Source organism: Arvicola amphibius, chromosome 9 (genome assembly GCF_903992535.2).
Source record: "Arvicola amphibius chromosome 9, mArvAmp1.2, whole genome shotgun sequence".
Taxonomy (NCBI): Eukaryota; Metazoa; Chordata; class Mammalia; order Rodentia; family Cricetidae; genus Arvicola; species Arvicola amphibius.
The window spans coordinates 92511037-92523836 of NC_052055.2; the positions used below are offsets into that span (position 1 = coordinate 92511037).

The 12800-nt window shown below is 47.0% G+C and overlaps 1 protein-coding gene across 1 annotated transcript in view; it reads left to right on the forward strand.

Annotated features, from left to right (window-relative positions):
• Vwa3b (von Willebrand factor A domain containing 3B) overlaps nucleotides 1-12800 on the forward strand; it is a 182890-nt gene that overhangs the window by 60933 nt on the left and 109157 nt on the right. Inside the window, exon 7 of the mRNA XM_038343822.2 lies at nucleotides 11746-11871. Coding sequence (XP_038199750.2) covers nucleotides 11746-11871 — 126 coding nt within the window. The remainder of the gene's footprint in view (nucleotides 1-11745; nucleotides 11872-12800) is intronic.

Sequence of the window (12800 nt, forward strand, 5' to 3'; positions counted from 1 at the left end):
CATATAATAAATAAACGGAACTGCAGAAAACTCCTGTTTTTAAAGAATAAAATCTGTAAAAAAAAAAAAAAAAAAAAAAAAAAAGTTGGCTATTTTTGAAAATTTTTTTTTTTGTGTGTTGATGGCAGGGGGAAAGCATGAACTAAGGATATACATTTTAAAACTACATTTTATTTACTTGAGCATACAGCAGGTTGCTATGTTCAAAGAGAAAAAAGGAGCCGTCCTCGCCTTGGCCGACACATGTGATCTTTAATTAGACGCTGAGTCTAGTGGCCCATCAGTCAGGCCTGGCATCACACCGCCTTGTTTCCAGTCTCCAATTTAATTTAAAAGCCCTGGTTGGTGCCTGTTTGTAGCTGTTTCCATTGGCAGCAGGAGGTCCTCTCGGAATTCGCCTTTCTTTTCCCTAGAATTGAGCTTAATTCAGTGGGCAAGGCCAGAGCAGCTGCCCTTTCAAAGCCGCTGCCATGTTACGGTTGATCCAGCGATGACCCCCAGACTCCCCCTGCCTGTTCGGTGCCTTGAATTTCTTATTGTTGCTGAAGGCAGGCCTCTGGCAGTGAGGGTTTATCGAGCGTCTTCCATGGAACTTAAAGTCTCACTAGGGTGAAAATGAAGAACCTCAAAGAAATAGATGGCATGGCTCTGGACCAAGGGACCCCAGACTCTTGGAGCATCCATTTTCACTTCTGCTCTGTGGCTCAAGTTGCCCTTCCCTCATTGCTCCAAGAGCCCAGCTGATGTAGAACAACCCGCCTGTAACTCCCCTTCCTCTGCCCTTACTTCACACATTTGAAAATCCAATGGCTCCCTCACTAAGAGTGAGCCCCCATGGCTAGGGACCCATGGATTTCTGTCTCCATCTTGGAATCCTGTCCAGTTAGGGCTTCCAGCATCCGAGCAGCCTGTTCACTTGTTACTGACAGTGGTGAGATCAGTTCTAGTCTTAGCTCAGACCTGGAAGTCAAGCCCAGAACTAACCGAAAGGGTGCAAGTCTCCAGCAGGCTTCACCTCACCGCGCATGAGGCGTGGACAAATTCATCAAAGGTCTTTTCAAATTTAAACTGAGTTGCTAGGAAAAAAAGAGAGAGCTTCTATGAATTCTGATTACATTTGAATAACCTTGCTTTGATTTCAGACTGAGAGAGCCCTCCAGATGTGTTATTTAAAAGTCAAGAGCTGTGCTGGGCTCTGGGATATGCAGTGATAAAAAAGGGGAGGGAAGGACTCTCAAAAAGTCGATTTTAGAGCAGTCTATTTGGAGGTATTAACCAAGAGTCACGGGAATATTAGTTATTAAAAAGAGATAAACTTAATTCCATCCTTAAGGATATCACAGTCAGATACCTTAGCCAGTTTTCTGTTGCTGTAGTGAAGTGCCCAAGGCTGGGTGCTTACAAAACTAACCAAAGACAGCAATGACGGCAGTAACAGAACCAGATTACTGAGCTCACGCCTTGAAAGGTTGAAAGTCCAAACAGGATGGCTCTGACTCATGAGGGCCTTGGCATGCATTTCGTCACGGCATCAAGGCAAGTTCTTCGCGTTTCTGTTCTTTCTTTGCCCAGGTCTCCACCTCTGTTCACCAGTACCACCCAGGAGCCTGGGCAGGTGTGTGTCTCAAGAGGACAGGAATGGACAGTTAGCTGCGTTTTACAGTGTTCTGTTTGGGTGAGGAATAGGAGGGCCAGCAGACAGTCACACATTGTACCTTCGCTTAGACCTCAAATTGCCCATCCGTTGTATCTGGGATTGCTGTTGAGACAACAGAATGGCCCATTATGAAACATACATACTCCGTGGCTCAAGAGAACTCGTTTTCTCTCCCAAATAGTGGGACTACTCTATATTATTTTAAATTAACTAGTGGGTAATTTCCGTAGAGTGGGACTGAGTGACGCTCCACACAGTGCCTCAGGTGTTAGGACTGTGAGTCCAGATCCTGCCAGCAGATTTTAACATATGTCACACCACCACTTCACAAAACTGCTGGTTTCACCACTTCTTACATGGATGTAATGCGACCCCTTTTTCTCATACCCACGCAGTAGTCTTAGGTCTCTGGGAAATTTTCTTTTTTGTAAAATATTTTATTGATTCTTGAGAATTTTACCCAGTGCATTTTGATCATGTTCACCCCAGCGCCTCCCAGATCCACGTCTACCTTACCAACACCCAACTTTGTATACTCTTTAAAAAAAACCTTCACTAAGTCTAATTTTTACTTCCTGTATACTTGTGTGTGGAGCTGGTCACAGGAGAGTGGTCAACTTACCAGCAGCCTGGAGACTGAATCTCCTCCTCCTAGAGACCGTTACCTGTCCCTAGCTCTTCAGTAACGAACGCATAGGGCTTATGAGGCCCTTCCCCTTCATGCTACAATGTTGACTGGCTTGAACCTGGACATGTCTTGTTAGACAACCACAATAGGTGTCCCACGCTAGCTGAACGCTCCAGTGACACTTAGCGTCTCCACTTCAACCAGTTGTGAATCTCTGTATGAATCATCTACAGCACCAAGAAACGTCTCTGATGGGGTCTGAGGGCTGCACTCATCTACGAGCTGAGAGAGATGAACTGAGAAGGATTCGCTGTTGTGGCCGTTTGGTGGAATAATAGTAGGGCCCGTGAGGTCTTTGATCACAGGTTCTTGGCCAGAGTTACAGTTCTAGGCCCATGTTCCATCCTATGGAGTAGGCTTAAATCCAATTAGAAATTGATTGGTTACATCCGTAACATTCACGTTATTGCCCTCCCAGGCCATGTTGGTTGTTGTAGTTCATAGGGTTCACAGCGGCGTAGAAACTGTTGATTGTTTTTCTTCCACAAGCCTGTAAGAGCTAGCCAGCGGGGAGGAAGCTTCCTGGTCAGTACCAACTTGATTTCTCCATGTCCTGTGACCTGTGTGTGCTATCTTCAGCAATAGGGCCTCACCATCAAGGTCTGAAGGGCAACCAAGAACAATGGCAAGGTCCTGTATTATTCTGGGAGTCTCTGACCAACAACTAGAGGGGAGGTGTCCCCCACCTGCCGTCGGCCTTTTCATTTGACAGCCTATGGCTTCAGGTAGGAGCAAAATCTCCTTCATAGGGTAACTCTGATTAAATTCTTCTATATGGAATATATATATGTATATATATATAGAGAGAGACACAGACACAGACACACACACACACACACACACATATATATATGTGTGAAGCTTATAATATATAAAGTATGTATATATAAGGCTTATAACATAGTAAGTTTCCAACATGGTTTTTCCTAACATCCTCAGTGTTAATAATCCTTCCCCCATCCTATCTCTCTGACCTACCCCCCATCGCTCTCTCCATTTGAACCCCCCTTCTCATTATTTCCCTTTGGTCTCTTGGAAGTTTTAACACAGTTTACAATCTTAAAAGTGTGCTGCTTTCTTAAAATAAAACTCTTTGTTACTTTTTCCTGATGCATGCAGCCTCTTCATAGTCATAGTAAGGCTTTTTTAGATCTTCATGACCAGATAGGAGTAAGAGGCCACAGCCAGGCTGCTGCTCAACTGGATCAGTCCTTCGCTCAGATGGGGAAGGGCCACCTAAGGACTGGGCTGGAGTTTGAGAATCACCACGAGTGCTTCTGTCTATTACTGTCTTCCAGGGCTGCATTGAGTGTTCCTCAGACTGGGGCATACCCGCTTTCTTTCTGGTTGTTTTCCCCTTCTGACCTTTGACCCACAGCATTTCAGGTCCTCAAGACAATCCTGCCTCACCCTAGTGTAAGACCCAGAATAAGACAAAGAGCGACTTGTCTACCACAGTTGATGTTTGGATTCCCGAGAGCATAGGCATTTTCTTGAATGACCCCTGGGTTACATACCACTCAGGAGAGTTTCTTGCAGTAATGGTAGCTGTACATTCAGATGTGGGCAAGTCCAGGAGAGAGAAAGTAGCCGGTGGTAAATAGACGTTCTTTATAACCCACCAAATAGAAGCAAGAAAGTGTTAGATTTAATAACAATTCTTGGTCCTGTGCTGAATGATCTGGAGGGAACACAGCAAGCAGATACATTGTTTCTATACGCTAGACATTCACAAACCCTCTGCGGGGGGCAGCCTTTGCAGCCAGAGTAGCAGTTATGTCTGCACAGTGAACACAGGAGCAGGGCTGGAGGCCAGGCTACAGAGATGAGTTGTGTTACGAGCAGCTGTCTCCTAAATATAAGCTCCTTGTTTGTGAGGGATTGCCTTAAATTAGACTGGACTCGAGAGGATGTGTATACTAACGGCACCAGCACTGGCTCATGCTTCTGTGTGTTTCTTGGAACCGAGGCTGGAGTGACAGCCAGGAATATGCTCTAACAGCCAATGGCGGTGTAACAGGTGCAGATCTGAGGCTCGAGAACAGAGACCAGAGTTTCCAGGGTCTCGTTACCTCTTTACCATACACTGCACAAAGATGCACGGGGAAGGAGATAGCCTATGAAAGGGGAGATACAGAGGAGCCTGGAGGTGTGCTATGCCTCCCCTGTGGCCTGGCTCCAAGATGTCAAGAAAGGAGAGGAGGAAGGATGGGGTACAGTCTGCAGTGATCTGTCAGGGTCATTAACATAGTCCTGATTCTCCAAAGTTGGCATAGCCTGGGCTTTTCCAAGCATGCCTACTGCCTGAGCAAAGCGTAGAGAGACTAATAAAGTCAGCCAGGCTTTCCACTGCTGCCACCTTCCATCTTGTTATTCCTGGGATTTCTTTCTCCTCTCTCTTTTTTTCCCTCCTGTGTCAGCAGAGCAGAGAGTTTGTCCTGGCAGCAAATGGGCGGAGAAGTATTGGTTATGTTCCTTGCTGCTATGACCAAATAGATGACCAAACAACTTCAAGGAGGAAGGTTTATTTTGGCTCATAGTTTAAGGGTGTCATTCATGGTGGTGGTGGTGGTGGGGTAAGGCCTGGTGGCCTGAGTGTGGGGCAGAGAGTCACGTTGCAGCCACAGTCAGGAAGCAGAGACGGATGGGTGCTCGGCTCGATGTCTCCTTTTTATGCCATCTGGGACCCCAACCCATGGAATGGTGCCGCCCACATTTAGCATGGGTCTTCTACCCAAGAACCCCCTTGTATACACGCTCAGTGGTTTGTGTCCTACATGATTCTAAATCCTATTGAGTTGACAGTCAGTGGTAACCATCGACGTGGTTGTGAGTAGGGTATCTCATGGGCACAAAGGTAGGGATGTAGCAGGAAGCTCAGTTGTCTGGGTAGCTGGTCAATGATTGATGATGGCGGGGTGAGGAGTGAGCCTTGGGAAAAGGGAGGGCTGAGCAAGTGTGGGCGAGGGAGGACTGAGCACCGTGACAGGGAGCACAGGGGCCATAAGGGCTGGCAGGACAGTGCCGTGAGCAGGGTCCTAAAGGTAGAATAATGGAGTAATGGGCCCCCCTGAATTCTGGACTCGGGGTGCTCCCCTGTTCATCACTATATTCTTAGCACCCATGTACCCCACAGCACAGGTTGTCACATCTTTGCTGAAGGCAGACCTCAACTTGACTATGACAGCTGGACTCACCCTGCAAGTGGGATGTAGAAGATTTGACAGAGAGGTGATGCTGGGCAGGAGCATGCGTGGTCACACCAAGAGTTCAGCTGTTCCGGGTCTAGTTTCACTTGTCAGACCGGCCAGTTGGAGAAGCCAGTGCTGGCTTCTCACTGATCACAGTGGTCTCATGTGTGATACTAGTGTTTTAACACGGCCCTCCAGATTGCCACCCAGAGGTCAGAGGTCGGGACAAGCATGGGGACTCTCTGGTCAGAGGCTTCTTGGCTATCTCTATGAGATTGCTCATCTTGCTTCTATCTGAGACCGGTGTTGCCTGGCTTAGTCCTCAGAAGTCAGGACACATAAGGCTTCGTGCAGATTCATCTCCTCTGGCTCAGCCTGAAGAATTTCCAATTCACAGAACCCACTAAGGTGGCCCGTGCTTCATCCTCTGTCCTTTTGTACTTCTATTGGGTGTCTCCCTCTCCTAGTTGTACCTCTCAGATGTCTAGCTAAGCCCCGTGGAAGGAAAGAGCCTCTGATCAGAATGCTAACCCTCCTCCTTGCCTCTGTACTCTCCTTTAGTTAAATGGATACACCCCAAATCAGGCCTTTATACACTCTAGATTTTTTTTACCAGCTGGTTTTGTTCCCCCTCCTTTTCCTTTCCCACAAAGCAATTTGTAGTTTAATCACCAGTGAGTGTAGAAGTCTATAGTGTCCCGAGTACGGTCTCCAGTCACTGTAGTGAAAATCGCAGTTCCTGCCAGAGAGTGATCACCCAATGTGACCACCCCAGATTTCCTGCCCCTGGATGACAGGAAGCTACCTTCTTAGAGGCTTTTCCTTTGATGTGGCTTTGGGTGTACTGCCCTGAGACGTTAGCGAGAGGAAAGCCTTATCTTATTTGAGACTTTTGCAGAGCGAGTCCTGTGGTCTTCAGGTTTGCATTTGGCAATGGTGTGAGATTCTTCTAGAATCCCAGAATGGAGCTCGGCATAGTTCATGCTTCGCCCCTTGAGCTAGAAATTGCTGTGCAGCTGTGCTGACCTCTGTCAGGGCTTGCCACTCGTATCATCGGGATGAGAGCCATTAATGCCATCTTACTCCATCTCGGTACCTAAGAAAAAGCCGGGACCCTAGTGTCCCTTTGCATCTGTCCTGCCCTTCTTGGCTGCATTTCACAAATCTGTCTTGATGGCTTCACGCCAGTCCTTTGGTCTGAGTCGAGAAGTCACGTAGGGTGCCCAGAGACTGAGTGGTGGCCAGTCTCCATCCCTGGTTATAGAATCTTGGGTTTCTGTCAACCATGATGTAGACAGGAGTGGTCAGTGTATACGTTGGGGAGGGGACTCCAGGGCCCATTTCTAGGGAAAGCCAACAAGCCAGACAAGTTGGGGTCACCTAGCTGTGTCACTCTGGTTTGATCCTTGACAGGCCCGCCTCTGCGTCCGTTTACCCAGCTGTAAATAGTGAATAGCATTTGCCTGCAGGATTGTAGTGAGATAAAATGGAAAAATACATAGGAATTCCCAAACGCAAAGTCATATAAAAGGGCAGCTTCATGCCATATTTCTCCCAGGTGATACTCATGTTTTAATATGAGTTCCAAATTGCTTCTCTGAGGTCAGAGGTCAGTGCGATAGGGGATATTTGGGCAGAAGGCTTTTTTAGCCCTCTGAGATATTTCTGTGAGCTGGATACATTGTTTCTGGGTGAGACCAGCCTCAGCTGGGCTAGTCCTCAGTGATCAGGACACAGGACATCATGTGGATTTGTCTTCTCTGGCTTAGTCTGGTGAATTACCAGTTCACAGAACCCACACAGGTTTCCTGTGCCTCCTCCTTTGTCCCCTTGCATTTCTTGGGGGCCTTCCTCTCACTCAGCTTTAACTGTCAGATGTCTAGCTAAGCCTCTTTGCTAGAGTTCCTGATCAAAAAGTCCAGGCAGGTACCCCGCAAAGGTGTTTGTCATCTGACAGTTTGACTCCTCTGTTGACTTTCATGATAGCGTCACCAGTGGCCCCTGAGCCAACACAGTGCATCTGTCAGAACAGAAGATGATTTGTGGGCTCAGCGTGGATCTTTAGGTAAAGATGCGTTCCATTTGCTTCACCTTGCTTGCCTAAGGCATCTGATTAGTCTAATGAAGAGCTGAATGGCCAAGAACGAGGCAGGAGAGGGATAGGCGAGGCTGACAGGCAGAGAGAATAAATAGGAAGATAAATCTAGGCTTGAGGGAAGGGAGAAAAAGAGAGGGACATGCCCAGGGCAAGAAGCCAGGCAGTTGCCAGGCAGCCAGACACAAGAAGCAATGAAAGTAAGATACACAGAAGGAAAGAAAAGTAAAAAGCCCTGAGGCAAAAGATAAATAAAGAAAAATAGGTTAAGTTAAAGGAGCTAGCCAGAAACAAGCCTAGGCTAAGTCCAGCGTTCATAACTAATAAATAATCTCCTTGTCACAGATTGGGAACTGGTTCATGACCCAAAAGAAAGCCTGGTACGTAAGGTCTCCAGCAGTTGTCCTTCCTTTTATTCTTTGTTTACCCCTCCTCCTTTTTCGGTAAGTGTGTTTGCATTTATGTACATGTTCACCTGTGTAAGCAAGCACACACGTGCAGGTCAGAAGAATAACCTGTGCCACTCTTTGCCTTCCAACTATTTTTGCCAGGGTCTCTTTGTTGTTGCTACTCTGTGCGCCAGGCCACCTGGGCTCCTAACTTCTCGGCCCCCCCTGTCTCTGCCCTTCCTTTTGCCTTAGCAGCACCCAGACTACAGACGTGCACGACGGTGTCCAGCTTCATATGTACTGTGGGGATCCAAACCCCACAGCAAGCTCTTCAGCCACTGAGGCATTTCCTTAGCACCCCAATTAGTGCTTGAAGGAAACATGACTGAGGTTTCTGACTGAAAGGGGGTAAGAAGACTCCACCCTGCCCCTTGCGAGGAGGAATAGAGCAGTCCAGCTCTGCATAGGAACAGGTCTCAGTAGACATGGCAGAGGCATGTAGGTCTACTCCTTCTTAGGACAGGACTTGGGCTTTTCTTAGGGCCACAGTGCACTCGGTTTCTAGCAGAGTCGGACAGTGCCCTGTGATGAGGCTCTGGCCACAGGTCCGTAGTGAGGCTGCTGTGCAGAACTTCAGGGAATGGTTCCCCGAGAGTGAATGACTCTCTAGGGGATAGTTGTCCTGCCTTCCGGCTGTAACAGGCTATGCCGCCTGTCATTCTAGAAGCCACTTTGAATCTAGTGTGATTTTAGGACGGGGATCTGCTGGGTGATATGGCAACAAGATGATGTGTGGGCCTTGACTTTTATTTTTAAAATATTCTTGAAATAATTGTACATTGATATAGTTATGAGAAATACAGATATGTGAAGTACCATTTAGAGGGCTTCATCCTGCAAAATTACAGGAGTTGTCACGGCTGGATTTTTAATTTGATACACTTAAGATCTCTTATGTTGGGCTGGAAAGATGGCTGAGTGGTTAAGAGTACCCAGAAGACCAGGGTTCATTTCCCAGCACCCACATGGTGTATAACAACCATTTGTAACTCCAGTTCCGAGGGATCAAGCATCCTTTTCTGGTCTCCAAGGGCACTGTATGCAGGAGGTGCACTAACACACAGGAAAACCACTCAACCACATAATATTTTTAAATGTCAAAATAAAAGAAATTATGTTGTGTTTTCACTGCCGTGCCCATTTCCCTCCTGCTCCTACAGCCTCTTTGACCCCCTAGGGAAGGCCTTCTAAGGCTTGAATCTTGACGACAGCACATGTCGTCCCAGACCTGGACCATGAAGACACAAAAGTCTGTATGAATCATATCATTTCAGAAATGTCATGCAACCAAACCTCACCCCGCACTAAGACAGCAGGCGTTTAGAAAAGAAGGCTGAACAACCATTGCTACCTTAGCGCAAAGGAAAGACTAGTGAAAGGGGCTTCAAGGCGGCTGGACACCTCAGCTAAAGCAAGAAGGAGCAGGAATGTTGCTGTCATAGACGACTCAGGTCCACTCATGACTGTGGCTTTCATGAGTACGCTTCTGCTTTCTTCCTGTATCTTACCGAAGGATTGTGTATATTTTATGTTAAGCTATTCTGGCTGCTACAATATTTACGGGCACTGGGTGCCTCCCAACACTGCATGTGTGGCTCATGGAGGTAGCAGCATTTCTCTGGGGGACATTTTTTCTTCTTCTTTTTTTCTTTGGTCTTGGTTTTTTAAAAATATGGAATACTTTTATTAATTCTTTGAGGATTTCATACATGCATACATGTATTGTGATCATCTTCACCTCATCCATCCCCGTAGCTCCTCTTGGATCCATCCTACCATCCAGCTCCTGTCAGAGGGAATTTGCTTGTTTGTTCCCAGCCGCCTGGCTAGCTTAGACCCGAAATAACCACACAGAAACTGTATTAATTAAATCACTGCTTGGCCCATTAGCTCTAGCTTTTAATTGGCTAACTCTTATATATCAATTTAACCCACCTCCATTAATCTGTGCATCACCATGAAGTTGTGGCCTACCGGCAAAGTTTCAGCACATCTGTCTCTGGTGGCAGCTCCATGTTTTCTCTCTGACTCTGCCCTTCTTTCTCCCAGCATTCCGTTTAGTTTTCTGTGCCTAGCTATGTTCTGCCCTGCTGTAGGTCCAAAGCAGTTTCTTTATTCATTAATGGTAATCACGGCACACAGAGGGAAATCCCACATCCCGCTCTCCCACCTCCTCCCACCTTTGTGTCTTTTTTCATTCTTTATTTAACCCCTGATGTCTAATTTATGCTGTCCCTACACCCATATGTATGTGGACATCCACTGGAGTTTGGCTGACCTACCAAGGGCCACACCCTTAAAGAAAACTGCTCTTCTTTCCCATAGAAGCCAGCAAATGCAAAGTACTTCTCAGTTAGGGATAGGGGCTCACAAGTCCCCTCCCCTCTCTAGGCTAGAGAGTTGACTGGTTTGATCTTGTATGGTCTTGTGGAGGCCGCTATGGCTGTGTGAGTTTGTGAGCGCAGTGACCCTAACATGTCCAGAAGACACTGTTTTTGTTAGGTCCTCCTTGCTTTCTGGCTCTTAAATCTTTCTGCCCCTTTGTCTTCAGTGGTCTCTGAGACTGGTAGGGAGGGGTGGAATATGGGTGCTCTGTCTGTGGCTGAGCACTCCATAAACGCTTACTCTCTGCACTGTGACCAGTTTGAAGTTTCCTTGTCAATTGCCAAACAGTTTGAGAGCTGCACTAATCTATGAGTCTAAAGATGAGAATTTAGAGGGAGCTTGGTGTTGGTTCATTTAGCAGTATCATAGTGGTAGGTTCACCCCTGAGCCTGTGAGCTCCCCAGCTATGAATTCTTGGCCAGATTTATAATACCAAGCATGTGTTTCCTTCTTGATGTGGGAGGGTCTTCTGTTTGAGTTGATTTCATTGGTTAATGAAGAAACTGCCTGGCCCATTTGATTGGCCAGCCCTTAGGCAGGCAGAGCAGACAGAACAGAATGCTGGGAAGGGAAGTTAATAAATCGCCATGCCTTTGCTCTCTGAGCCAGATTGCCGTGCCTCTCCTCAGGGAGACAGATGCCATGAAGCCAGCCACCAGGTCAGATGTGCTGAATCTTTCCCGGTAAGACACCACTTCGTGGTGCTACACAGATTATTAGAAATGGGTTAAAGCAAGATGTGAGTAAGAGGCTGAAGCTAATGGCCAAGCAGTGTTTAAAAGAACACAATTTGTGTGTTGTTATTTCGGGGCATAAGCTAGCCGGTGGCCTGGAGCTGGGCAGGAAGCAGCCCGTAGCACATCACTACACCTTCTGCAAAGTGGACCCTACATCCAAATAGAAAGAGACTAGTTACTCCCATAACACTTCTACCCATTGTACCCTTGGCCATATCTTGCCATGCTGGTTTTTATTGCAGCTTTCAGGATTCTCAGTTGGGTAAGATTATTGATGACCTGTAGTCTAAGCTGCCTTTGAACTTGGGGCAGTCCTCCCAGGAACCTTGGCCTCCTGAGCACTGGGATTACAGGTGTATACTACCATGCCTTGGGTGGGGGGTCCCAGTTCTGGTTTTCAAAAAGAGACTAGTAGTAGTAGGGGAAATGTAACTGGATGTTCAGAGATGCCCTCGGTGAGTTGATGTGCCGTGTCTACTAGGACCCCACAGAGATTGGGGGGCCTGTCTCAGCTGCTTGCTTGCGTTGTGCTTCCCTTTCCAGGTGCTGGTGTCAGAGAGGATGTGTTTCTCATTTGGAGAGAAATGGAAGAAGCCTGCAACACACTGGCTCAGATACAGAATCTGGTGGACAAGTCTCCTCAGTCGGATGTGGTCCCCGAAGGCTGCAGTAGGTGCTGTTTATACTGAAGTTTGAAATGCAAAGTAATCAGAGATATTGGGGGCTGGGGATGCCGGTGGGAGGGGTGGAGTTCCATGCTTCAAAGTAGAATTCCTTAGCTCAGCTCAGAGGTGTTTCTGGGGAGAGTCTCTGGAGCTGTGGGGATGTGTGTACATGTGTGCATCATAACAGTAGTTAATGCTATAAAGTTAATGTTATGCTTTTTAGCATAACAGTAGTTAATGCTATAAAGGCAGGAACTGCCTATAGCAAGAGGAGGAAACAAGGCTTGGTATAGAGCTGGGCTCAGTTCTGAACACAGCACAGACATCCACAGTGTGGAGTAGAGGGGCCCCATAAATGGAAAATTACTAAGAGGAGATACAATGAACAAGGAGGCTTCTGTCTGGACTGTCATAACAGTATTCCTGCTGAAGGCTGGATCAGATATGGAGGGCATGAGGAATTCTATTGAAATATTGAACTTGATTATTTATCAATTAGGGGTAGGGTTCTGGTTGTAGCATTTTATTAAGATTTCTGTTAGCTATGCAGAGCTGAATACATAAGTCCAAAGATTGAGGATATTTGAAAAGCAGATACAGAGCAACTCAACTCAAGCTTACTTAAGAAGCATGTGGTATTTGTTTTCTAGATAGGGTCTCTTCCTGTTGCCCTGGCTGTCCTGGAACTCACTATGTAGGCCAGGCTGGCCTAAACTCCCAGAGATCCACCTGCCTCTTCCTCCTAAGTTCTGGGGTTAAAGGTGTGCTCCCCTTTACCCGGCAGGGTGTGCGGGGACTCAGTGATGGGTCGGCTAGACTTGGCCTTGCCTACAGACCGAATCACATCCATACTAACTGTGGCAGGCCACCGTCCTGCCTCAAAGAAAACTGTATTCTAATTTAAGGCGACCCTGCTTTGAGCAGCAGAACTTC